This window comes from Anticarsia gemmatalis, chromosome 7 (genome assembly GCF_050436995.1).
Source record: "Anticarsia gemmatalis isolate Benzon Research Colony breed Stoneville strain chromosome 7, ilAntGemm2 primary, whole genome shotgun sequence".
Classification (NCBI taxonomy): domain Eukaryota; kingdom Metazoa; phylum Arthropoda; class Insecta; order Lepidoptera; family Erebidae; genus Anticarsia; species Anticarsia gemmatalis.
This window is the reverse complement of record NC_134751.1, coordinates 8,122,902-8,149,509: the sequence shown is the minus strand read 5'-3', so window position 1 is coordinate 8,149,509 and position 26,608 is coordinate 8,122,902. Positions and strand designations below refer to the sequence as shown.

Sequence of the window (26,608 nt, the reverse complement as noted above, 5' to 3'; positions counted from 1 at the left end):
TCTAATTTTACGGTATGTGGGTCTGGCTCATGGTGTTTTTATCTTGCTTCTTTGGTTGCCCCCGCTCCGCGCGCCGCCGCTTGTTCGGTATGACATTCCGGCGGAGTTGATGGCGCGGACCGGCCGCGTCACGTACCTACCTCCTACTTTATACACGTTCACGTAATACCAACAGTTTGTTAACTTTCGTTGCCACCTTACCGTGTCCCTCATACATTGTTTTTAGCTAAGAGTCAAGTTCGCTCAATACTAGTGCTCATTTGAGTTACACTGTGTGATAATGATGGAAATGTCCATCTATAGTATACAATTACAACGCGTTTGCAACAAATCATAATGACTCAGTGTTGTTTTAAGTGTTAGTATAGTTATACTGTTAGTGTTCTGGACTTCCAACTAGTGAAGTGTGCGCGCAAAGTTTCGTTGAAGCGATATACAGGAGCACAAAAATAGAACAATATTGAGATTTATGTCGTGAATTAAAACAGCTCTCTATTATGGGAGATGCTGATTTCGTTTAGTCGTCTAAGTTGCAGCGCAAAGTATCGTGAGCAATATGACAAACAGCTGGGATCTTCATCTGCTTATTGTCTTGATCACGACGGCTGTAGTCGTGATCTCGACTCCGAGTGCAGCTACCACTACTTGCGAAGGTTTGATCATTTTATCTTAAGATGCCAAGCGGAACTTCTTAAAATGTGGACTGATAACAGAATGATTAACAGTGTTACGTGCACATGGGTGACATAGACTGTCCACGTTCAAACTTACGGGTTGCATACTTTCATAATAATTTGAATTGAAACATGAGCGCATGTAATAACTATACTACAAATGCCAATATAAAAATATTTCTCGTTCTTTTCCTGTAACTTCGCCATTGACTTACGTTATCATCTTTTTCTTATAAAGCACTTCTGTTTTAAACTAAGTAAAACTTTGTTTACTGTTGTGGTTACAATGGGCAAGTTATAGGAAATTAATTACTTGGAATACACTTATTACACATTTGCACTTTCTTCCTATCTAGTGATCAGAGACTGTTCCAACTTTAATTTGTTTAACTTTTTGATATTGGATTTTACTAAATAAAATGTGCTCTACACACACCTCAGTTCTTCAGTTAAGAACAGAGTGTACTTTTGCTTAATCTTCACCTTAGTATAAATATTGAAATAATATGAGTCCCTTACAATAATTTTATTAGTCTTTTGTCAATAATACCAATATTTTATGTTGGAACAGCTCTCGTCTGGATCTCACTGACATAAAGAACCTTATTCCTGTACAAACGACCTAACAGCATTGTGACACTTTGAATCTATCTCTCGCGTACCTAATACTGGCATCTTGAACTTGTAATTTTGGTCACTAATTTATAACAAACGCTTGCTACTTACAATAGATTCGACGGAGGACTGCTGAATGTAAATAGAAGATTTCGTTGCAAGGGTATGTAAAGTAACTGTAGTGAAGGATATACGCTTCGTGGATGCCATGTGGATAATATTATAATGAACGTGCTAACAAAACCGCACAGATAATCCTGTAGTACTTACCCAGTAACTAATATTGAAACCACACCACCGACTAACGTGAAAAATGTTTCTAAGCAAAACTTTTCTATTTTGATACAAAACTGATAATGTAGTTTTATTTATATTCTTAAGAACAGGAAACCAGATTCTTTATATCGAGTTTTAGGCACCAGTGTCAGCTAAAAATATGCTGAATTTGTAATAACATCAAAACTATTATTTTGCATCAATATAATGAATATTTTATCAAATTGAATAAGTCGCTATGTCGAGTTTACTCATTAATATAAAATTGTCGTATTTCCGAAGTTGTTACTTCATTTAACAGCCTAAATACATTCAAAATCTATGTACATGAGACCAGTTAAATAGGATAGTTAATGGTCTCTATGCTATAATGATCACAATGTCATCATTGTTGGACTACAAATACGTTAAACTACAATTTAAAGTATTGTTAATGGAACCGACGTATTTATTATTAGTCACTAAACTCATTGATATATTTTGATAAAGTTCTTAATCATTCATGTCTATCGGTGATACCAAAACATTGCTAATAGGTATCAAAACAATAATTTAATGAAACTCATATCAATTATAATAATGGCGGATTTCATCACTTCTGAGTAGTCAGATAGTAAATCGGCCGTCATTTTATCTACCGGTTAAACTATCTGTCACTTATTCGTTAACTGTAAAACTTGCCTATAGTTCAGTTATTTGTATAGCTACAATTTATAAACGAATGTGTGTACGAAATGAATCTATAATCGCCATGCCTGCCATTATATCTGTCTATATTCATGGGATAAGTGGAATAACGGGCTCGAGAGCATTCCGTTCAGGGTTATAAATAAACTAATTTATCTGCACCTTGGGTTTTAATATAGAAATCTTCAGGAACATTGTGCAGATTAGGTTTATCAACATCCGATACGATACGAGTGTTGTGTACCCGTTTTCTACCCGAACTGTATCTGTAGTTTAACTGTACTTACAAGTTTATATAAGTAAACATAGCGGAATTAGATAGTTTATTGTGTAGATTATTGTCATTCATTGTTTTTGATATCTTCCTGAATAATGTTCTTCTTGTATTTAATAAGTATCTAAGTTTTCAGTTGTTCAAACAATCAATTCATTGAGTGTAATGAGGCGATTTAACAAGTATGTTCAAAGCTACTAAAACTAAAAGCACTGAGTCACAGACGTAGACGGTTCCGCATCTTAACTTGTTGGCAAATACCTATAACGGTGTGTCTCATGTCTGGGAGATGCGGCTTTTTCAGGGCTATCACATCAAACATCTTAAAGTATAAAATTAAAAGAATTATATTTGGACAAATTACTCACGACTAATCGACGATCTGAATGCTAACTAAGCAGACCTTGTACGATGTTACCAGAAAATTATAAACATTGTTATGTACCTCTAAGTACATGCCTATATAAATAAATCTAATGTTTGAAAATATTCAGTTTCGGACAAAGAATTTGTACAAAGTTCAATAATTAGCATGATAAGCTTCAGTCTACGTATATCAAGCGGGTAAAGTCAACTTATTAATATCTTAGAAACAACAGTTTTTCCTACAGTCAATACTTTAGGTATACAGTGTATACACGCTCACTACAATGTATTGAACCGTAACAGGAATTTAATTCAGAAATGTCCTGTTCTTTGTAACTGTTAAAAATAGGTTACGTTTACGTCATATTGTGAAGTTAACTCTACAACAAAGTTAAAATCCCTTTTATTATGTATTTATGACTAGCGTTTTTTGCCCTTTTAAGCTTGGATTGCTTTTTATTCCAGATAATAGAGAGTACCTATGAAATAAGCATTTTAACTAAATTAGAGCCAATGTGTATTCAAAAAATGATTTAATACCTTCAAGTTGGTTTACGTAGAGCAAGTAAATAAGCTGATCGTTTTACTTCCATAAGTCTAATCGAAGTTTTTATTAAATAGTTAGTTAGTTCGTATAAAAGGTAAAGCTGTTCAGGTTTTCTCAATGAAATCGATTGATTTATTATAGCGGAGAAACCAGCTTCCGCTTCTCGGGACAGCCTTACTCGGCGGTCATGACTCAGTTAGTCATCAATGGGATGGCGTCTCGGATGAATTCACGATATTTTGCAAGAAACTACTCGCACTGACTCATTCAACCTTCCGTCTGTACCTAAACACGTTAAATATACCATTGATATACTTATTTCATATTATTTGAGATTTCGCTTTTAGCAGTTTGATAAGGCCAACACGTACTTTCAAATTATTGATTAACTTTTGAATGTTTACCGAGACTCTAAACGTGTTAAAGTTTTTATCATACATACTTTGACGTGGATAAATGCAAAGTTTGTAGTATTGCGTGTTATTTTATTTTACGTACAGTTACGTGCTATGTTAACGTAATCTCAAATTGGAATCTAAGTAGAAGTGAAAATGGTCGAATATAATGTACAAGTAAAATGTCATTGCGAGTTAAGCGTACATGGTAATAATGTAATATATTAATGGCTTATGAAGTAACATCATGCATATGTTTGATTTGTGGTTTATGAAGATTTACAATCTTTGTGTTGTATGTATAGTTTATTTCCTCGTGACTCGTGACTGCTGCACTACGATCACAATAGTAGTAAGGTGACGACTATATTATTTATATCGCTATGATCTCTATTTGTAACTAGGTATCGTACTTGAGATCCTATTGTCATGCTTTTGCTAGGACACTCGCCTACGTAGCTAGTTTAAATTGAAGATCATTGTGAACGAGGCGTTCCACAAGGCAAATACTCAACCGCACGTGTTTTATTCAATATTGAATTAGCTAAGCGAGACACACATGTTGATAGCCAAAAACTAGACCCGACTGCGTGGGAAGTCGATTGTTCTTCAACTTATTATTATTTTAAGTAGTATTGTTGTCGGATTAGTCTCGCGTCACGACGTCTTTTTTAATGTTTTGATGATCAATATGCAAAATATGAGCAGGAATGTCACGTAGCACCTCCAATCCAATATTAGATTGATACTTAATAATTCTGTTGGGTATTTGCATTCATCATTATAATAATACGACGCTAAAAAGTTTCTGTTTGGCTTAAACATAGTAACTGTATGGGAACTGGTATTTATTTTTAGGAAAATTGTTTTGAATATCGTGTAATGGATGAGTTGAGTCTCACATGGCGGAAACATTAGCCAACAAAAGTGAAGCGGGTTATGACTTAAACAATGTGCAACGTTCACAACTCATATCATCACATTGCAAGTTCGCAGAATAAGCTAATTATCAGTTAAAAATGTCGTTTTAGCTGGAATTGAAGGAAGCAACCATATATTACACAGATTTTTATACTTCCATTAATACCTATATGTTTTCGGTTTGCGTAATGTGATCAATAGCTCTTAGCTTTAACTAATGAACAACGCCCGTTTTAAATCTTTCAGATGTTGTTAGTGGGAGTCGTTCGAATATTTACGAATCATATCAAAGAAGATGATGAATATTGACAAGATTTCTCACACAATACATAGGTTGTGGGCGAAATTTCAAATCGATTTGAAAAATTCTAGACTACAGTCCAGTTTTATTATTCAGTCTATTTATAATCAAGATTTAATACACAAGGTGCGTTGTAGGAGCCGGTTTTTTGACTTTGTAATCAATCATGAGAAGAAACCATTTCGAGGTCAATGATCTTCTCATGTGTACTTACATAATGTAATAATTAAATCAAATGTAGATAGGAACAATTTACAAATGTAGGTACACGTTAGTACATAGATACATGGGTGCCATCATTAGCACTTATAAAACACATTTGATGCAAACAGCAATAATGATAACTGTATAACAAAAACAATTTCTGCTATTACGAAAGAGATGACTGCAAATAGGTCCACATTTACACATGTTTGATAAGATAACGAATAAAATGTGTTGTATAGATATCATAACTACGACACTTAAACTGGCTTCGACAACAGTAACCGTATAATGCTCTATCACTTGACACGCCTCAAGAAGGAAACAGCTGTAACACGTGAATTATAAATAAAATAAACATTTCACATGCGCTAGATATAAAGACGCATAGTCTCTTGTCAGTCAAGATGTCTTATAAAATTAAATATTTTCCCGAATGTCGTAATAATTACTTTACATGTAAATATACTTAGCACTTTAACGTTGCGCCGTGTATGTGTTCAATGCTCTGCACAAAAGACAAACTCGAATTGACTCGTTAAACTTATTTTATTTATTTAAACCAGTTCCACTCTCAAGGTGGTCTCACTATATTTGTTATACATATAGGAAAACTTCCGATACTATATTTGTAAACATTAATGAATTAAATATACGTTATTTATTTACAACTAATTATATGACGCTATTCAGAAGCAGTTTATTTTACATATATTTGATTTTAAATATGAGTGCAAAATAGATTACCGAGGCGTTTTCTTGCAAATTAATAATGGTGAGGGGGTTTGGGAGTGACCTGGTCAAATACAGCTTAATATACCTTCTTAGCAGTATCATGTAACATTTGTAACTGCTTGTAAACCTCAAACAAATAGATTCTGTGCATATAAGAAGACTACAATATTTGAATTAATTGCGTTGCCTTCAATTCGCCGTTAGTAATTTTTGCCATGTGGCCTCAACGTTCGTCAAGGCCGTCTCGACATTTTCTATATTTAGTATTAAATACAAAGACAAAGTCATTTTATGTACTACAAATAGTTACATTAGGAATTTCAGTCTTGTTGTTAATTAGTTCTAGTGACACCCACTGCGATTACTGCGCGCAATAAGGGCTGATTACCGTAAGTAATTTCCAAATGGCCTGTAATTAACATATTTTGTGATAATATATATCACTTTTCTGTTACTGAGGGTAATGAGGACACCAAAGAAAACATATTTAAAATTTCAAACTATTACTATTAAAGATTATGAAAAAGTAATAAGCTCAAGTGACAGCACAGGTTTTTCTCGACAAGGTATTGGTAAATATAATGATAATATTTTTGGACAGTCACTATTTATGATAGGGCTCAACAAAATGGGTGTAGGCACTCAATGTAGTACGATAAATGGAGAGGAGATTTTCGCTGTGGTTAGGACTAATATGTTGGGTTGTTGGGTATTGTGCGAACTGGCAGTCGTTTGTCAGTGTCCACTTTTTGGATGTTGTCATTCACTTGTCCTCAAGAAAGAGAGTATATATGTATGTATTGCGGTAATTGCGGTGTATTACATAGAAAAGGATGTGGTGACCCGTAGTTACTTCTGCAATTATTATTGTTTTGTATAACTAAGTGATTGTCCGTAAAAGCGTATCATTTGAGTGTTAATTGTCGGCTGTTGAATAGATATAAAGCAGACTATAATAAACAAACAGGAGCACTCGGTTTTTTTTTTTACGTTTTTTCACATTTAAAAGTTACACCCATAAGCTCATTGTAGAACTAAGGCCCAGTTTCATGGCTAATTTATAAGTGGCGGAGAATCTGACAGATGAAGTGTCAACAACCATATGAAAATTACCGTCAAAATTCCATGTTTAATAATATCGCTAATTTCAATGTGTTCTGTTACAACAATAGTAGTATCCTTAATACAAAAATCAAAACTCAACTTGTTGCAATTAATTATTGAGGTAACATCAACATTTGCCCAGACGTATGGCTTCATGTGTTTATCGTAAAACAAACTGAAATGACGGGAATACTGCTTTGCTTGAGTGCTGTCGAAACAGGTGAATTATGTTCCTGGCGCTTCGCCATCATTCCTAAGGATTAGCGAAGATTAAGCAACATTCTAAGGAAGAGTCAGACAGGATATTACTATACAAGAACTACCATTGAACAGACGAAACTATCGAGCAACACAGTGGGAAAAGACTCGATCATATTCCATAAATTCGGTTTCGTGGTATTTTTATAGTTTTTGAAAATAACCTATTGCCCATTTTTGCCTATTTTTATGCAAAACGGTGGTAAAACAAAATTATTTATATTTTTTGAGGTTTCGTTCAACAATACTGGTCTACACTGAACTACAATCTTATTATACCTACAATACATTTTAAGTAAACTGCTCAATTCTTGCGAGGTTGACTCACAGCACTAAACAGTATGCATTTACTTTTGTGCAAAATGCACTTTGTGTATGTTATTAGTACCGTTTTTAGCTTTCAGTAGTAATGGGAATCTGCGTCATGACTGTGTTAAGTGTAGGCGTGACAATTTACACAAAAATGATTGGATGTACTGACATTATTAGGGCGAGTGGGCAGGGAGATAATAGAATAAATGTAGCACAGACTAGGCAGCAACGTCGTACAGGTACTTTAGCTACACACATTAAGAGCCCTCTGCCTTCTTAATGTCTCAATGTATGTAGCTCTGCAGTAAAAAAAAAACTATAAATCAGTTTCAAAATGCTTGTTTTAGTCTTCAGTATGATCATGTGGATGGCACATTATAAAAAACGTGTGAATATTCAATACTTTCGGTTTACGAAACATAACTATTAATTAGGACTCATATAGGTAATACTAATTCAATTTGTAGGCAAATGTAAAATAATGGCCACCTGCAAACACGGTTTGTTGACCGACTTACGCTTTAACAGGAAAAGATAAAGTTGCCAACGTGTATAGATCCAATGTGTTATGGGACTGTAACCATGGACGATGATAGTCACGTAGTAATTAGTAGAATTCTAATTCTGCGACAATATCGGATGTAAGATTGAACAATATTAATGAACATAATGTAGTACAGTAGCCCGATTCTCTAAAGTCGGTATTGTCGAGAATCGAAAGTTTGCCATTTAAAATGTACTGAGAAGATAGTTCCTACGAAGGCCGTGAGAGGCGCTGATCAGATTTTCATCCAAAATTTCTCGATAGCTAGCCGGTTGTTGATAGACAATACTGGTAGATAGTCGAGCTACAGGTAATCAGGGTTTCCAATTGGTAACTAACTATTCAAAGCAAAATCACCTAAGGGCGGGCAAAACAAACATTCCCCTATAGGCCTGGATAAAATTGCGTCCACTAATGGCTAATAAAATTGATCGGCGCGACGGTTTTATTGCACAAATCAATGGACAATTTCTACAGATGTCGTAAATACCCACTTAACTGTATTATTATTAAATCAACGTGAAATAGTTTATATTGCCAAGTATAGCAATAATCGTTTATTATGCTCTAAGTTACTGCCATGTTACAGTTATGTTTCGGCAAACAAAACAACGGAGATAAAGTAGCCTCGTTATGGCTGTGTGGACGTAAATGACTAATACTTAAATTTTATTGATTTTGTTAAACTTTCCTCTTAACTAAAATTGCAGTGATTTTCATATTTAAATACCTGGATAGCTAAAATATTCGGTGTCGGATCAATGGAGTGTAAAAATAAATACTAATACAACTACAGCAGTAAATTCTTGTTAATGTAATACATTATCTATAGTTAAGTTGTGACGTATTCTATACAATAAATAATGAGAAGTATTCAAAGTTATCTTTGTAACGATATAATACCTGTGTCACCGGTGACATATCAAAATACAAACGTATACATTTCGTTATCAGCGGACATAGGGAACACAAGCGACAAAAAAGTAGGAAGTAGAATGGCAAATTTATTCTAACTACAAAGTAAACTAGATTGGGAATTTCCCAAAGATAACTCATAAAATAGTGTAGGATTTTTTACCGTTTGCTCTTATTTTCGTTTTCAAGCTAAAAATCTAAAAACTTATTCATTCCTTTTACAATTATTTGAACGGTTTCTAATGTTATGGCATCTCTTGAGTTATTCTAGTCCAAATGCTTTAGGATCGGTAGAATGAACCCAAATAGAGTACCATTCAGAACCTCTAGTCATGGTTTGAATGGTAATGGAGTATATAATTTGTTCCACAGTAGTTTGGGACGCGAGTCGTATAATAAATATTCAAGTATTCGGATTGTATAATTCAAATCTTGACGATGAATATAACAGGGGTTTAAGCAATCAATCTTCATTAAACAAATAGAGGTATCATTTGTAATCATTTAATCCATTCATATAGACTACAAAATAATCCTTAGAAACAATACTTAATATTACCAAGATAAGTTTTTGCGAAAGTATTTAACGAAACGAGTGACGTATGTAAAAAACCTAAGTAAATATTTAAAAAACTGCAGATCAAAGTCCATTGCACTGTTAGTCATGGTCAGACGCAGACGGCAACTTTCTTATGTCACTAGTAAATTTCTTGTTCCGTATTCGTCATTATTAAGGTAGTGACGCTGTAAGTAGTTTGTTCGGTCACCTTTAAATGTCAGTTGTACCTTATATCCATATGCGTAATAGTTAATTTTCAAAAAAGATGTAGAGTATTTTGTCATGAACACTATTTCTGTTCTTACTAGATACGGGGCAATAAAGACTTTATGCCTGATTTTTATAATAATACGATTTAATCATGGAAAAATCATTTTCACCGTGCTGTAAAAAGTAAACATTTTCTTATATTGCAAATTATGATAAATATCTACATAAACCGAGAAGGCAAACGATACATCATAATAATATCTAAGAAAAGTCGACGGGCGAGTAGGTAATCGTATTTATAGCTATCTGTCTTTTTTAAATAGATGTTTTAAAAGGATGTTAGATAGATGCTAGTTATACTGAATTTTTAAGTTCTAGTGTACCCAATTAACCCCCGGTTTCTGAGTACATTTAGCGGTAGTTTATCTGTTCTATATCCGTTTTTTTATATGAGTTTAAGCGCTATTTAAAAGATAAACTACCGCTAAATGTAACTCAACTCAACCGGGGGTTAATGATATTGAGCTCAAGACTTACATTGTTATACAAAATAAACATATTAATGAATTCATATTGATCGTAAATACACGAATGGATTGGCTTTCGCTAATACTAATCGGGTTGCGTGACTCGATACCATCGATGTAAGTTTTCGTAAACAAACCACATATAAGGCGAACTAAATCGGCGTTCGTAGCAGATTATTGTTGCTATAAATTACAATACAAATGTATGTGAATGTTACTTTTACTCGTGATTTCGTGGAGATTATTAGCAAACTAGCTGACCCGCGCAACTTCGCTTGCGTCACGTAAGAGAGAATGTGTCAAAATTTTCCCCGTTTTTGTAACATTTTTTATTGCTACTCTGCTCCTATTAGTCGTAGCGTGATGATATATAGCCTATAGCCTTCCTCGATAAATGGGCTATCTACCACTGAAAGAATTTTTCAAATTGGACCAGTAGTTCCTGAGATTAGCGCGTTCAAACAAACAAACAAACTCTTCAGCTTTATAATATTAGTACAGATTAGTATTAGTATAGATTTAAAACAATGTTACAAATATTTTTTGGCATAATTAAATCTGATTAAGGTTTATTTTTTCACTGCTATCACAGTACCATCAGATTTCTTTATCGCTAAACTTTACCTATAACAAGTACAATAGAAACTGATTATGTGAACTAGATTTATAGCTACGAAAATGTATGTTATCTAATCTATTTCTATTGAAAATGACAGCTCTTGCCTTAGAGTATAATCCCAGTGGAAATACAAGTCGAGTGATTCACTATGCGCCATCCGCGATGTCGATCCCATATAAATATGTCAAGTTATATTTGACCTTTAGGTTACTAGCTTGTCACTTTTTATAGCAAGGTTCAAATAGATATATTAGGGTAAAAAATAAGCACTAAAGTTTTTTAATATACGTTTAAAGTACCAGTTTCGTAGACGGAAATGAACGTAGGACGTAAGCCGATTTCAGATTTATTTGTTGTCAATATTTATACTGATAAAAAACCGTATTTATTGGTTTGACGAGGACGTCAGCACGAAGAATGATTTGAATACTATTAAAATGCATTATTAGTGGTCAATTGAACACACTATGACATTAAATAACAATATTTAGTTGTTTATTATGAAAAAATACTGATGGAAAAAAGGTACTAAACATGAACATTGACGTGTAAAGACAACGTTGTATCGTTTTAAAAACTGTTTGGGGTCCATATACTTTAGTCATTACAGAACGAGAGGAAGTATCTCGTTTTACAATAATTTTAGCGACAGGATGCATATTCTGATATCTTAACGCAGACATCCGGCAAGTTTACTGTACAACTCACTGTTTTTACTCACCGCTCGTTGTTTGTACCATACTATGTACAATATCTATCGTATTTATTAAACAAAAACGTAATTAGTGACTCATAAACCGCAATTAATGCTCTTTAAAATACGCTCACGCTGATGACCCAAGCCGATAATTATTAATTGCCGTGCTGAGGCGAATTATTAATTATCTGATATTCATTTTCGAGTTAACCGTCAAAACTATGCCAAATAATAATAATTAAATACAAGTAGCTACTATTGAATAGGAACTAAGTGACGGTCTTTGGTCTCTGCCTATCCCCTATGGAAAAAAAGGATTATACTATATTTGTATGTATATTGGATGTATTGAATAGAAATCCATGAATTATTAAACTCAATAGATAACTTACTCCCGGATATCGAACACGCACGTAGTGTTATTCCGTTCAAAAACGTTAGCACGTGTTTATTTACACAAGTGTCGAGTTTTTGAACTGTTTATTCTAACAGTAATGTCTACTAACTAGACAGATGCATATCGCAACGCCTAAAAAATCTTTCACAATGTTTGCATTCAGATGATAAAAGGAATTGTTTTTTGTTGTTTGAAAAAATTTATTTTACTGTTATGTTTTTTTGTTTCAACAAGTATGAGACGTAATGAATGGTAGTAATTCAAATCTGTGAATGAACCACAGATCTTATAATGCTTTTATTAAATGGAACACAATAACATATCATAATTATCATTATTTTAGTAACAGAATTAAAAAAAAAGTAAGGAAATTCCTGCTGAAATGCGTGATATAATGTACCTATGTGTGAGCAGACGCGTACTGTTTTCGTCTGGGGACGGAGCGTACATTCGTATGAATTCGTTTGAAACAACGCTAATTTGATTTCTCTTTACTGTTAGCCTCGCCCACACGGGAATCTATTAAGTACGTAGGTCACTTTTCCGACGAACAACTATTGTGTATCATATAACACTGGTCACTTGCACTTAACGTGATGAGATGGCCGTTAATTTGTTGATAAGTAGAGCTGCGGGGTCCTCCTAATCACTTAATTGGTCATCGTTGCCAAGGTTTAATACGATCAATTGTTATCAGCGAGGCACATGACGTTGCGGTTCATTTGCTGCTACTGGTAGGATTAATTTTCCGAATGTTGACCGCACCTGTGTCACGCCCTCGTCGCGAACATCGCTAATTAATAGTGTTTTCGATAGGTGTGCAGCGGCGGCGCGCGCCTTGAAGGCTCAGGTTACAAACGCCATTAGTATGATGATAAGCTCGTCAAGTTGCTACAGCTCAACTGTCGTCATCTCTTCACTCATCTATGATATATTACCAATCGATTAGTTGGCTGAAACCTTAAACTTGCCCTTATAACGTCATCGATATCTCGCGTCTTATACATCATGATTAATAGGATCATGTCTCTTATTAGGCACAATGAGAACTAAACACACACTTCCCATCAGAGTGTACAGCTAGTAGACCAAGTTTGCTGAATTTTCATAATACGTCGTACTGTCTGTAATAAAAAAAGACCAAGTCGTTTTGACATTTTTAAGTAATACGATTACTAGATATGCAAATTCATTCGATTGTCGCTTTCAGATTCTCAACGATTAAACGGCCCTATTATAGAACCATGTAAAAGTGAAATTATATTACAAAAGGGTCAAAACTTTACGATTACATGTAAAGGAAAACATCCAGTAGAATTTAAGCAACAAGAAACACCTGAAGATCTCATCAGTTTAAACCTCTCACAAAGCAAACAAAGTATAAATGAAGGCGGGTACAAGTACCGAACAGATTTAGAGCTGAGTAATGTTGACCAGTATACTATTGGATATTACGCTTGTTTCTATGAATCGGTGAAAACGAGTATTAGCAATATATTGAATACCTTCACCGAAGAGCCCAGTAACACAAAGCAAATTGCGTATATTTATATTTACGTTAATGGTGAGAATGGTTTTATTTAACACATCAATAAATTACTTAATTTATATGGTATCAGCGTCAATGTCTGTATCTAATGGTTTGTAAAACTTTTAGGCACAGATAGCTTGTTTGCGCCCATGAGAGAAATAGTCACACCAAGAAATCGTTTTACGGTCGTTATTGAATGTAGACCGACGACACCCGACGTTGTTGTAAGCTTAACATCGGCGGTACGTATACTTACAAATTGGATATCAATCATTAGCAACACGCAATTAACTTATGTGTTGCCTAGGAATTACACAAAGTCTATGGAACTATTGAGATATATTTATGAAAATCAATATTTAACATCAATCGCTTTGTGCAGCTGCATGGTCTTAAACAATTTAAATAACAAACACGTGTTGTCTCTGTCGCCTAATGAGGCAAAGTTATATAACTCTGTAGAACATTTTATACCTTGAACATCAGTTAACGTAGGAATGCTCGCAGTCTGTGAATAGATAAATGACTCAGAACATCAACGTTGTCTCATTAAAGGCTTCTGATTGACTAACGCTTATTGCTAAAAACAAGGCCGACACTAAAGCATGACATATTTCAATCAAGCTATTCCGAATGGTTTCATAATAACCTTTTTAATATTCAGGATAATCCAGTACCATATACTCATAGGCCCAAACTGGGGTTCGTCATCAGTAACGACGTCCTCTCGTCGTTCAATCTTTTCATCTGTAAGTTTCAGGGAAGAAACCATGAGACAGAAAAGACAATTATAGTTAAAAAACGTAGGTGAAAAGAAGATGTGTGTATTTTAATAATTATTATAAATATACCACATCCACGAGAATACGCGCGCAGTAATAACAATACGCCTTATTGTATATTCGTAAATTGCGAAACCTACTCATTGATTACATTTTTTACTGAACGCGACTTCTATCAATTTATATGTTTGTTTTCGTGGATGTGGCTCATTGTGTTTTTCAATTTTATTATAGTCTATGTCTAAATTTCATTACAAACGTAATACGTTCGTACACATACTAAAATTGAAAAACACTGTTAAATATATATACAGATATCTACTAACCAAACATTTATTTGACAATAATATAATCGTCGCAGAGTAACAAGACACCAGATTCAGTAACATTCTCTCCAAAGATTGGGTTTATAATGAGAACGTGTAGTAGGTCTGCTTACAAATGTGAAGGACAGCGTGGAAACGATACTGACAGGAAACGTATTCGTAGTAAGTAGTGCTGCAATCTTGATGTCACCTAACAAGGTAGCGTGGTGTGATGGTTTCATTCACTGGACGAATTTAATACTCAGTGTCCCACTAAATAGATGTGTATTTTACAATATTCAATGTTTTGTGTTATGAGCTTGCCGCTAACTTCTTCTCTTTCATTTTCTACATGTTTGGTGTGTTGCTCTGCGTGACCCCTTCTGTGTGCATGAACACTTATTATGATTTAACTATCTAACACTGTATTGTTTTAATTTTGTTTATTAACTTAGATAGCTACTTGTCTGAAATACGTTTGCAATGATTTTTTTTCATCTGGGTTGATTTAACCATCATTATTTTAAGTGCCCTTTACTATAATTATTTAAATTTTTTTAACGATTTCATTAGTTTCATTGTATAAGAAATTAATAAAAATAACTTGTAGTGAATGAAAATGTAGATGCTAGGTACTGTTTGCTATTGTTTTTTTAACTTTTCTAAAATGCAGTTTGATAATAAGTAGAGATTGATAATAATGAGATATAACTTTTTCTTTTATATGCTTTATTTCGTAAAATGATTCATATCATTTGTATTCATAAGTTTTGAAGCGATTGTATGCCTCTATATAACTATTTTAAAAACCAACAAAAAATGGAAGTAAATTTTTAATATGTTCAGGCTATATTTTTTCGAAAGGTTAAGGTTACAGAGTTAAGTTGCCTTAATTTTTTTTTATGAAACTTGCACATTTAATTTAAGTTTGATAGCGTAAATAGTGTTTTTTTAGCTAATGCTAGTAGTTCGTTTATCGACACGTGAGCTACAATCACAAATATTTTGCTTTAGTTAAAGTAGCAACAAATGCATTTAAGAACATAAGTGATATTACATTCCTCGGATGCATGCTGTAGGTTAAATCAGCTCACTATGTATCCAAAAGAAATCTTATAATAAAATGTTTAGAAATTCATATAAAAATCTGTTTCAGATGTTACTCCACCACCGGTACCTAAAGTTTCCAGAGATAATAAATACTTTTTAAAGGGAGAGACATTTTCAATAAGTTGTAGCGTTGAGTATGGAAGCAGTACTCTTGTCAGTTTGGACTGGCAATATCCACCAAATATTAAAAAGGTAAGACCATAATTTAAACATGTAATATGATTTAAAAAATATTTACTGAATAATAATATAACGTTCTATTGTTATTTCACTTCTTGCATTTTGTCTTTAGAACCGTGTTGGTTACATTTCTATAGCAAGAACAATGTTTCAAATATATTTTAAATTTGCGATCGGAACCACTTTGCGGTTGCTTATCACTCATTCAAAATAAACACTTCGTAAATGGTAGACTTTACTCGTTTTCTGTGTAAAAATCCTGAAGCTGAATTTATTTATAAGTTTAAATTATTTTGTAGGATTCAATACATGTGGTATCGAACGAGTACGAAGCTGTAGAAGGTAAACTGTATAGAAATATAACTGTAGTGAACGCTACCGAACAATTTGGCGGGACTTACGTGTGTGTCTCGAAAAATAACTGTGGAGAAAAATATAGCGAAACTCAAAAAGAATATTTAAGTAAGTATAATATTGATAAAATACTTCGACTACACTTTCATGGGTGAGCTGTTGGGATGGCTTTCTGGGACTCACAGACCCGGAAGAAAACATAAAGTCAAAGTAGACAAGAAGTAAACACGGGCTAAAAAAAGAATGAAATTTTGAACGCAAGCAAAGATGCGCTGACAAGCGAGATATTAAGATTTAGTTTTTTTTAAATATCATTAGCCATTATTTAAAGAAAACTATGACATTTTTAAGATTATTTATATATTTTTTGAATCCTTCGTTTTGTCTTTTTAGGAGAAGCTTTTCTAAATTTGAAACCGTTCAACAAACCAGTAACTGAAACGAGTCAGAAGGCTATTAAACTGAACATAGCCATTACCTCCTATCCTCCTGCCAATTTTGAGTTGTAAGTATCTGTCATTATTACAAATATTTTTTATTTTTAGACTAAAATAAGTAAATTTAGTTTGTAATAAAGTAAGCGGAAAACAATATGGTCTGTCTGCTTCGCTTTCACGGCCAAACTGCCGAACTGATTTTCCCGTAATTTATCATGTAGGCATATATTAAAGAACCAGGTTCAAGCTTGGGCTACTATTTTCAACAAATAAGTAACCGAAAATATAGCCAGTTCACTAATATTGTGCATCTTTTTATACAGCTTACGAAACGGTAAACCCTTACCAAACGATCCTTCGAAATATGTCGTTCAGAGGAATGTTAAAACAGGAGATGCTATTTTGCGTATAGTCAATTTAAATATAACAGACACAGCAAATTACACTTTGGTGGCTGATAACGGACATCTGAATAAGGAGGAAACTATCGATCTGAGGGTAATAGGTAAGTGATTTTGCTTAACTTCTGAAGAGTCTGGTAAATGGCGATAGTGCGAGTGATTCAGATTTAAGTGTATTAGTTTGTATCAAGACTTTCTCCTTGAATATAGATAATTTTTACATGATTATATACGACATTACTATAGCAATATAAAGTTGCGAATTTATAAATGTGAAAAAAAAAAACACTCATGTCTAGAACTCATAGACATCACGAATTGATTTTTGCTATATCCGAAAAAAAACCTTATTCTTCGCTGTTTATTGAAAGTGGACCTTATTAGCCCAGCGTTCAATAAGATCCAAGTATCATATTAATGGCTCAATTTTCTGATTATGTTTTTTTAAAATACATAAGCACTGTATCTTCCTAAATTGTTATATTTACAACTAAATTTTGCTCTACTATAGCACCTCCAGTCATATCCTTTGGATCCGACGGCGATAGGAAATTTCTGGAGAATACTGTAGCCGCATTTAAGTGCGATGTGACTGGTTATCCTATACCTGAGATTGTCTGGACGTTTTCTGTTGGCGAGGAGAAACAAAATTTGGTAAGTAGATTAATAGGTTGTACCATACTCATTTAATTATTTAAAAATAAACCCATATGATAAATTTTGTTCTTTATTATGTTCTATAGACCAGTTCCAAATTCGAGGTATCGTCAGTATATGAAGCCACGGCATACCTAGAAATTCCTGTGCACGTTTCCGGCAACATATCATGTGAAGTCCCAAAAGTAAACAAAAGTGTTACGCGACAGCTAATTGTTTACGAAATGGAAGGTGGCTTTGGTGTCAAAAACAGAGACAATACTTGGTTCTCCCAAAATCAAGATGCTACAATTACTTGCATTGCCTCGAAATACGAATTTTCTAGTGTGACATGGATCGATCAGAATGAAGAAATGTTAAACAATACTGGTGAGTATACTTGTGCTATATTACAGCGCATTGCTATGACGCCATAGTTTACATAAGATGGTTTAAATATAGTATATTTTGTTTGAATTTTCTCATTTTAACTGTTACAGTGGAATATACAGAGAACCCATTCTCGCTCGTTGCAAAATTAAAAATACCACAAATTTCCTTGGACCAAAGTGGCGAGTATATTTGTCGTGGAGTGAGGCTCAATGACACCGAAGAAGAAGAATCAGTTAATATCACAGTGGCAGGTGCGCTATTATTATTTTCTTTACGTTTATTGCTCAATATTTTACACCACAGAACAATTAAGTAATAGTATAAGTCAATAGTTATTTTTATGTCAAAGTTTAACATTTTTAAATTAAATTTGAACATGCCTTATATTAGAATTATTTGATTTTGAACTTTAAAGTCATTAAATATTTTTAATGAAATGTAAAAGAACATGAAGGGTTTGATTGTACATGCAACATTTTCTAACATAAATTTTTTATTTTATAGCTATTAAAGCTCCAAGAATTATGGAGCCCCTCGTAGATAAAACTGAAGAAGTGTATCCTTTCCAAGAGATAAAGCTCTCTTGCCAAGCTGAGGGTGTGCCTCCCCCGAAAGTAGAGTGGTACAAGGTAAACATTTTCCCTAATTGGATCATATTATTGTATTAATACTTTTATTGTCAAATATTTATTTCAAACGATTCTTCTTATCAGGATGCCGAATTCATGAAGAATGACAGCAATGCAAAAATTATTACTAGAATAATTAATCGCACCGGTATCAACTCAACATTGTTAATATCTAAGATGGACGAGAATTACAAGGGAACATATGAATGCGTGGCCAACAGCGAAGGAGTCATCGCGAGACGAATGTACACACTTATCTTCAAAGGTTGGTCTCGCAAACATAATATTAGGTCGGGGAAAAAGTCTTTTCGCATTATAGTATGTATGAACTTGTAATAAAATCTCTTTGCCTTCAAGAATCACAAATGAGTACACGGTTCATTAGGTTTCTTTCAGTAAGCTCGTGAGGTACCCAAACATCGAGCTTCTTTTGTGTAGAGAAAAGATTTTATTACAAGTTTATACATACCTACTATAATACAAAAAGACTTTTTCCCCGACCTAATATATTGACAGAAAAATACAATGCGTATCATAAATAAATACAAAGTTATTAATATTAATACTTTTTCAGCAGAAGCGACATACACGACATATTTGAGCGTAATTATAGTCATCATCATCATCTTGATAGTTGTTGTCATATACCTAACGCTCAAAATCAGAAAGGAAAAGCAGTTCAGACGAAAACTGGCAGCAGCTGGACTTTTATACTTTAAAGAAGGCATTCCAAAATCACTCAACCCAGATCTGGGAATTGACGAACAAGCAGAACTCTTGCCATACGATGAAAAGTTTGAGTTTCCTCCAGAGAAACTAATTTTAGGTAAGTAACTCTACATTACTCTACAGCACACTATTTACGAAATGATTGTATAACATAACACATAATAATATATCATGATTATAAAACATCATATAAATCTTCAAATCAAATATATTTCAGGCAAGCAACTCGGCGCTGGTGCTTTCGGCGTGGTGTTCAAGGCAGAGGCACGTGGCATCATAAACGCAGAAGAAACGACCGAAGTTGCTGTGAAAATGGTGAAAAAAACTGCAGACGACATGTATATTAAAGCGCTCGCCTCTGAACTTAAAATTATGGTTCACTTGGGCAAGCACATTAACATCGTAAACTTACTCGGAGCGTGCACTAAAAATGTTGGAAAACGTAAGATTATTTTTTTGAGACTGTTATGAATTATTATAATCATACTATATTATAATACCTACATTATAACTAATTCGTTGGTAAATGTTGTGATGAATCAAAGAGCCGTAGTAAGTATGGCTAAAGACAAATATTGTACTCGTAGTGTTTAAATTGTACATCTTTTCGCGGTTATTATACCTATTTTATTGCTACTTCGGCAAAAATATACCTTCTACAATCCTTATTTATTTCTTAATATTATAAATGCGATAGTATAGCGGCTGTCATTAACCTGAAGAACGACAAATGCTATGTTTAAAAAGTCAGTTTACGTAGTAATATTTATTCGGAACATCCTATATTTTCAGGTGAATTAAGCGTAATTGTCGAATATTGCAAGTTCGGTAATATTCATAATTACATGCAGAGGCATCGAGAAGTGTTCATCGATCAACTCACTGATAACAAAGAGAAAAATCTTGGCAGAGTGAATAGAGGATTTTCTTGTAGCAGTGGAAGCACTGGGTGAGTTTTGTTATAAATATTACTCCATGCTCATGGATAAGACTACTGAAATGCGATCAACTGGCTCGTGATCTATATACAGACTACGAGAACTCGGACCTCACATAGGGACATGTATAAAATCTTATATGATTACTTCTTTTAATAAACAGCCATTCACTACGAACACGATACAAGTCTAACTTCAATGTCAGCCTAAAAAAGAGTACCTACGGTAGAAGGGGGTAACTTTAGGAAAATCTAGGGTTCATTTGACAATAGAAATAAGGAGATAGCTCGCACAAAAAGTTACAAATGAGTTCAATTGTCCGATACTTGATAGAAAACATTACTGTGAATAAAATAACTGTATAATTGACCTTAAACATTTCTTTCCATTTTAAAGTAACCCCTGTATTCAAAAGTAACCCCGTTCTACCGGTAGTTTATATAATAACATCTAAAAATCAGTGGGTTTTCTTCTTTATAACAAATGATTTCATGTTTTCAGTGTTCATTCCGACTACTTTGGACCCAGTAACACACAAGAAACTGACCACACATTCGTCAATACGGCTAACACTAATCGATCGACCAGAAAAGGTAATTATACTGTTACCTACGATTACTTGCATTATCATTTACTATAATTTATTTAAGAATAACAGGTTTGAAACCACTAAGCTACATAATTAAGCATAATAATGTTATGTAAAAACTGAACATATTGAACCATTGTGATTATGTGATTGATTAAACTTAAGTAAAAAATATTAACAACACAAAAAGTTATTTTTAACTCATACAATATTACGTGTAAATAAATTTTACAAGATCCATCACTCAATTCAAAGAAAATTATGGTAATTCTGAGTGTGAATGTTTAGCAGTAATAGGGAATTAAAATATATTTTGACTTTTACCAGACAAACCTAATCAGCAAGTGGAATTTGTAAAAGGTAAATGTTTACTACATTAGATAACCCATTATCTACATGCACTATAAAAACGTGTGTCGTATTTTCGCACTGTTAAATATTTTTTATGTGGTTGTATTTTTGTATGTTTGTTTCTTTAATTGTCAACCTTTTTGTATTTTTTCTTCTAAATGTTTTGCATGAAATAAATATAGTGAATCATGATTATTTATTTTATAATTAGTTTATAATATATAAAATTCACCTGACAACTAATGACGGTTTAGTGCGCCCGGCGGATGCATACTAAACTGTAACCGCGCGGCTAGACCCTTCCGCGGTTGACCACTAGTGCGCAAGGGCGCTTAGTCTTTGACTTTTGAGTCCCTAAGAAACTACCTAAAACAGTTATCTACTTTAATTTAAAGATTCTTTTAATAATAAAAGCACTATATAACCCGTATAATTAAACACACAGTCACGTATTTATCTGTCAAATCTCGTTTTGTCATTGCACCAACAAGATTAGGCCCATCCTTGTTCGTGTTATCGTGTAAAATCACGTGTAAACTCTTATATTCATTTTTAACTACTTACCCAAATACTTTTAAATACTTATATACTTTTGACTTATATAATTAAAAATCAGAAATATTCTAATATAAAATGTTTTAAACAATTCCAGTGTCAGAAGGATACGTGCAGCCGGAATGGCGATCTAACTATGAGAGTGACTACAGTTTCGACGGTCGCAATCCGCGACCGCTCACATCGCGCGATCTACTCGTATGGGCCTTCCAGATCGCACGTGGCATGGAGTACCTGGCTAGCAGAAAGGTATAAACGCACATTATTACTTAACAACATAATTGTGTAAAAATTCAGAGGTTAAGATGGTCGCCATGCATATATTTTTATATTTTACCAGTGTGTCGGGAGGTCTGGGTTTGATCCCTGCACGGAAAAAGGGTCTGGTTATTGGTTAAGTTCGTTGTTACGTTGAAACAAGAGCAATTTTCTTCTTCGTGATATATAATAAAATAAATAATTTTACAGACAACAAAAAGAAATTCAGTCATAAAATTTTAAGAGTGATTGAATGAGCAACAAATTAATGAAAACCACTGAACATTTTCAGCGATGACATTCTAATAAAAGTTTGTGGCGTTCTTTTCAGGTGCTTCACGGAGATTTAGCTGCAAGGAACGTGCTACTGGCTGAGGATAACATTGTAAAAATATGTGACTTCGGTCTAGCAAGAAGTATATACAAAAACGATGAATATCAGAAAAAAGAAAACGTGAGTATACTCTCGGGATTATTGCCAGAATATTCGTTTCTAGTGAAACATAAATTAACAAAGATATGAATGTTCAATTGTATTGAATATGTATTAGAAATAATTATCACTTGCTGTAACGTGTAGGACATCGTGATGAAACCTTGCATGCCTAAAATTTGTTCAATACATTTATTGAGGACATGCAAGTACCCAATCTTCACTTGGCCAGCGTGGTGGACTCAAGGCCTAACCATCCCTAGTTTGGGAGCAGACCCTTGCCTAGCTGTGGGACAGCGATGGGTTAAAAAAAAGAATGTTCAATAACAATGTTAATACTGTACATATTAGTTATTATTTATGATCGTGGTTACAGAGTCTTCTTCCAGTGCGGTGGCTTGCAATCGAATGCATGACAGATCGAATATTCTCAACACAGTCTGATGTTTGGTCGTTCGGTATCGTTCTATGGGAACTATTTTCTCTTGCGAAGACGCCGTACCCCGACCTACATCCAGCTGACTTGCTGCGGTGGCTCACTGAAGGGTATGTTAAATATTCCATTAGAATTTTATTATAAGAACTCACAATATTCCTAAAAAAAATACAGAATTTGGTCGCAAATACGAAATCTGGGGTTCACACATTTTTTGACAATTATCTTTATAGAAAGTTCCTGGTTGTGATACCTTATATTTATATGCTGATAATTAATCTATCATGTTTTACATTTCAAAGATAGATGATAAAAATGATATTTTTTTATGAATTACAGAAAGCGTTTAGCGAAGCCAACGTACTCAGACGACCGACTGTATGACGTGATGCTTCGGTGTTGGGAACAGAAGCCAACAGCGAGACCCACGTTCACTCAGCTCCAGGAAATCATTGGTGGTTTCTTAGAAGATAACGTACGAAATGTAAGAGAACAAATCCATTCTTCTTAGTAAGCTTTGAATCAAAACCTGATTTTTGGCCAGTTTCTTCATCAAAAGTTACAGCCAAAGTATAGGGGTAAATTAAAAATGAGAGTCGAATTGTTCCTTTGCGAATTTAAATTAATGTCAAATAGAAGAGGCTTTATCTGTTACGTTAGTTATGTATGAAGAAACTGGCCGTTAGGAAGCATCCACCAAATCTCAAAACTAAAACCTTTTCACAATAGCTCTTACTTTGTCACGTTTGTATGAAATTCTAAGTAAAACGTACAGATGGCGCTGCCTGTATCGTTGGAAATTTGGGTGTAGATATTTGTACATCCCAATTTCTTAACATTTCAGCTTTTATTATCGTGAATTAAAAATGTGAAAAGTATTTAAAAGTCCATTGAAATTGGTTTGATAGTGGATTGTAGTAAGATATTTGTCGGTACAATCGTGAGCCTGGAGTATGCTTACTTTTCTGACAATTAATTTTGATGTTACTAGAAGTGCAAACAAAGCGCAATTTAGAAATGCAGTGCTGTGTCATAAAACTTTATTTAACAACTTACCTGATTAAATTTTCAGCATTACGTGGACTTAAACTCAGCGTATATGGATATGAATGCAGAAGCTTCAGGGCATGAGGACTACCTGATAATGATGAATGCGCCAGATTACAATAACCTGGTTACGCCAAGTCCACATCACTACGTAAACGATATTAGTTTCTTCCCAACAACGCCAACACAGCTTGGTAAGTTTTTTAACAATAAGCAATATTTAATGTCAATTTTATATGAAAGTATCTAATTATATTTACTATTTTGCATGCAGCTGAAGATAAAAAAGGTAAATATTATCAAACATCATTTTTATCACTGTTTTACACACACGTAGATAGACGGAAAAACATTTATTTTTAGACGTTTAAATGCATTCTGAATTTTTATTTCCTTTTGTCAGACGGAACGGATAACACCACGGTCTGATTACACACAATCCTCCACATGGTAAATCTACGCATGGTGTACTCGCTGTCACTAACAACAAAAACTGAATTCACATTTATCACAATTCTTACACACAAATTACAACACAAACTTTGAACTAAAACGAACTGATTTTTTTACTTTTCCGTGTGGCTTTAATGTGAATTTTATAAACAGTTAGAGCGTTTTATTACTATACATATTACATTGACGTTTTCAGATGAGGATGGTTATCTCAAAATGAACCCAGCATCAAGACAAATAATATTCAGTCCACGACCTGAAAACAACACGTTCGATTTTGACGCTCGTAAATTCAACCCGAGAGTGTCGGAGGCAAGTAGTTGCGGGTCGGAGCTGACACCTATGTTGACTCTGAACAACTTGCCAGCCAGGAGTGGCTCGGACTCCGATCACGAAGGCAGCGCGTCACCTTACATTACAGTTTGTCCCACGATAGATGAAGAAACAGATGAGGTGTTCGAAACAAAACATAACAACGCCAAGAATGCAATTATCAATTCGGCTGTAACAAATCCGACGTACATTACTTTAGATGTCGATATAGAGAAGAAACCTAAAGATATTATTAACGCATATATTAACGTACCGAACGGTCTAGTCAAATAATTTCAGATTCTGTAACATAATAAGTTAATCTCATTTAATTATACAGTAGTCTATGTATATCGTATACCCGTTAGTCTCATTATCTGTATGAGTGTCAAATTTTATTGCTGTTATTTTTGATCTCTATTGTTCTAAATGAATAAGAATCTTTCCATTTTCTTTAATTTCTTCACGTTTTCTATCTATCTGTCTTTTTTTACTGTATTTTTTTTTAGTTCGGTCTACATTAGACAACACAGTAAAAGCATTTCCTTTTGTCTTTCTTAATGTTAGTAGGTTTGTATGTAGATATATTTTATGTATGAATCGTATTTTATCGTGTACAGTATAGAGTTTGGTGGCCAACATTGTTATTGGCAATGTAATGTACTGTGGCCACCTCGGCAAATGTGACGCCAAGTTACGGGATGCCAGGCAGTAGGCACCCGCTTTATAAACATTTCGAGTAAGAAAATATTTTTTTACATTACATTATTTATGAAGCGGTGGACTAATTGTTTAATTGAGATGGCAACATGCACTCGCTGTGTGTAGGCATGTATTGGCTGATGTGATATTTTGTTATAGGAATTTATAATTGGACTTTATAGTGTGAATGTTGTCAGTATTTACGTTCTTTAGCCCACCAGAATAATAAAATAATATTTTTAATACTTTTTTTTACAAAAGAAACATTCCTGTAGATACTATGTTTATTTTTGTACGTGCAAAGTTATGAAAAAAATCTGAAATAGCTATATTACTTGATTGTTACACACAGAAGAATAATCTTCATAACTTCATATTCATGTTTATAATTTGTTCCCAATGTATTACATAATTTGAAAAATATTTTATTAACTTCATAAGTAGTAGCTTTTTTCAATATTATACTGTACCTAGTCTCTGCATAATATTTGCAAAAATAAATTTACATCTATAGTCGCTTTATGTGAACCAGTCGATCGCTAGAAATAAACGAAATGAATAATTCAAACTGTTATACAATTTCTAGTTTAATCAAACATTTTTTTAATATATTGTTGTGTTTTGTAAAATAAATGATTACTTTTAAGAAAATTATGAACCAAAATCTCGATTATTTTTTTATCAGAATAAGGTTTTGTTTTATGAAACAAAATACATACCTGGTAATATCTATGTAATATATTATTTCTACTTTACTATTGAGTAAAATGTCTATAAAAATGAGATGTTCTTGATCCTGTTGTTGTTGATCAAAGTATAAATATTTTAGTTGTACAAAACGTGTAGATGCCATATACTTATTTCATAAAACTCAGTAAAACGAAAATATATCAATGTGATATTAAAAGTA

The 26,608-nt window shown here is 33.6% G+C and overlaps 1 protein-coding gene across 10 annotated transcripts; it reads left to right on the top strand.

Moving 5' to 3' along the window:
- The first annotated feature begins 83 nt into the window (after nt 1-83).
- On the top strand, nt 84-26,608 carry Pvr (PDGF- and VEGF-receptor related). 10 transcript variants are annotated; one of them, XM_076116867.1, is made up of 25 exons: nt 84-653; nt 13,348-13,701; nt 13,795-13,910; nt 14,812-14,938; nt 15,912-16,057; nt 16,345-16,507; nt 16,793-16,904; nt 17,160-17,341; nt 17,749-17,891; nt 17,981-18,263; nt 18,374-18,517; nt 18,771-18,895; nt 18,980-19,160; nt 19,470-19,721; nt 19,842-20,066; nt 20,417-20,573; nt 21,064-21,155; nt 21,479-21,511; nt 22,155-22,306; nt 22,647-22,769; nt 23,125-23,294; nt 23,524-23,668; nt 24,257-24,425; nt 24,506-24,520; nt 24,881-26,608. In XM_076116867.1, exons 1-25 carry the CDS (start codon nt 557-559, stop codon nt 25,288-25,290), a joined length of 4,116 nt encoding a protein of 1,371 aa, XP_075972982.1. In that variant the 5' UTR covers nt 84-556; the 3' UTR covers nt 25,291-26,608. The 10 variants fall into 10 exon arrangements, with proteins under 10 accessions (XP_075972982.1, XP_075972980.1, XP_075972979.1 ...); XM_076116865.1 differs by lacking the exon at nt 14,812-14,938 and adding an exon at nt 14,333-14,471 and having other exon boundaries at nt 19,473-19,721; XM_076116864.1 differs by lacking the exon at nt 14,812-14,938 and adding an exon at nt 14,333-14,471.

What these genes read in the sequence shown, in the direction of transcription:
- Pvr (XM_076116864.1), top strand. Translation starts at nt 557, where the DNA reads ATGACAAACAGCTGGGATCTTCATCTGCTTATTGTCTTGATCACGACG. An exon ending in ATCCACCAAATATTAAAAAG is followed by an intron (nt 16,058 to 16,344) that starts GTAAGACCATAA and finishes ATTATTTTGTAG; the next exon opens with GATTCAATACATGTGGTATC. An exon ending in TAGAAGATAACGTACGAAAT is followed by an intron (nt 23,669 to 24,256) that starts GTAAGAGAACAA and finishes TTAAATTTTCAG; the next exon opens with CATTACGTGGACTTAAACTC.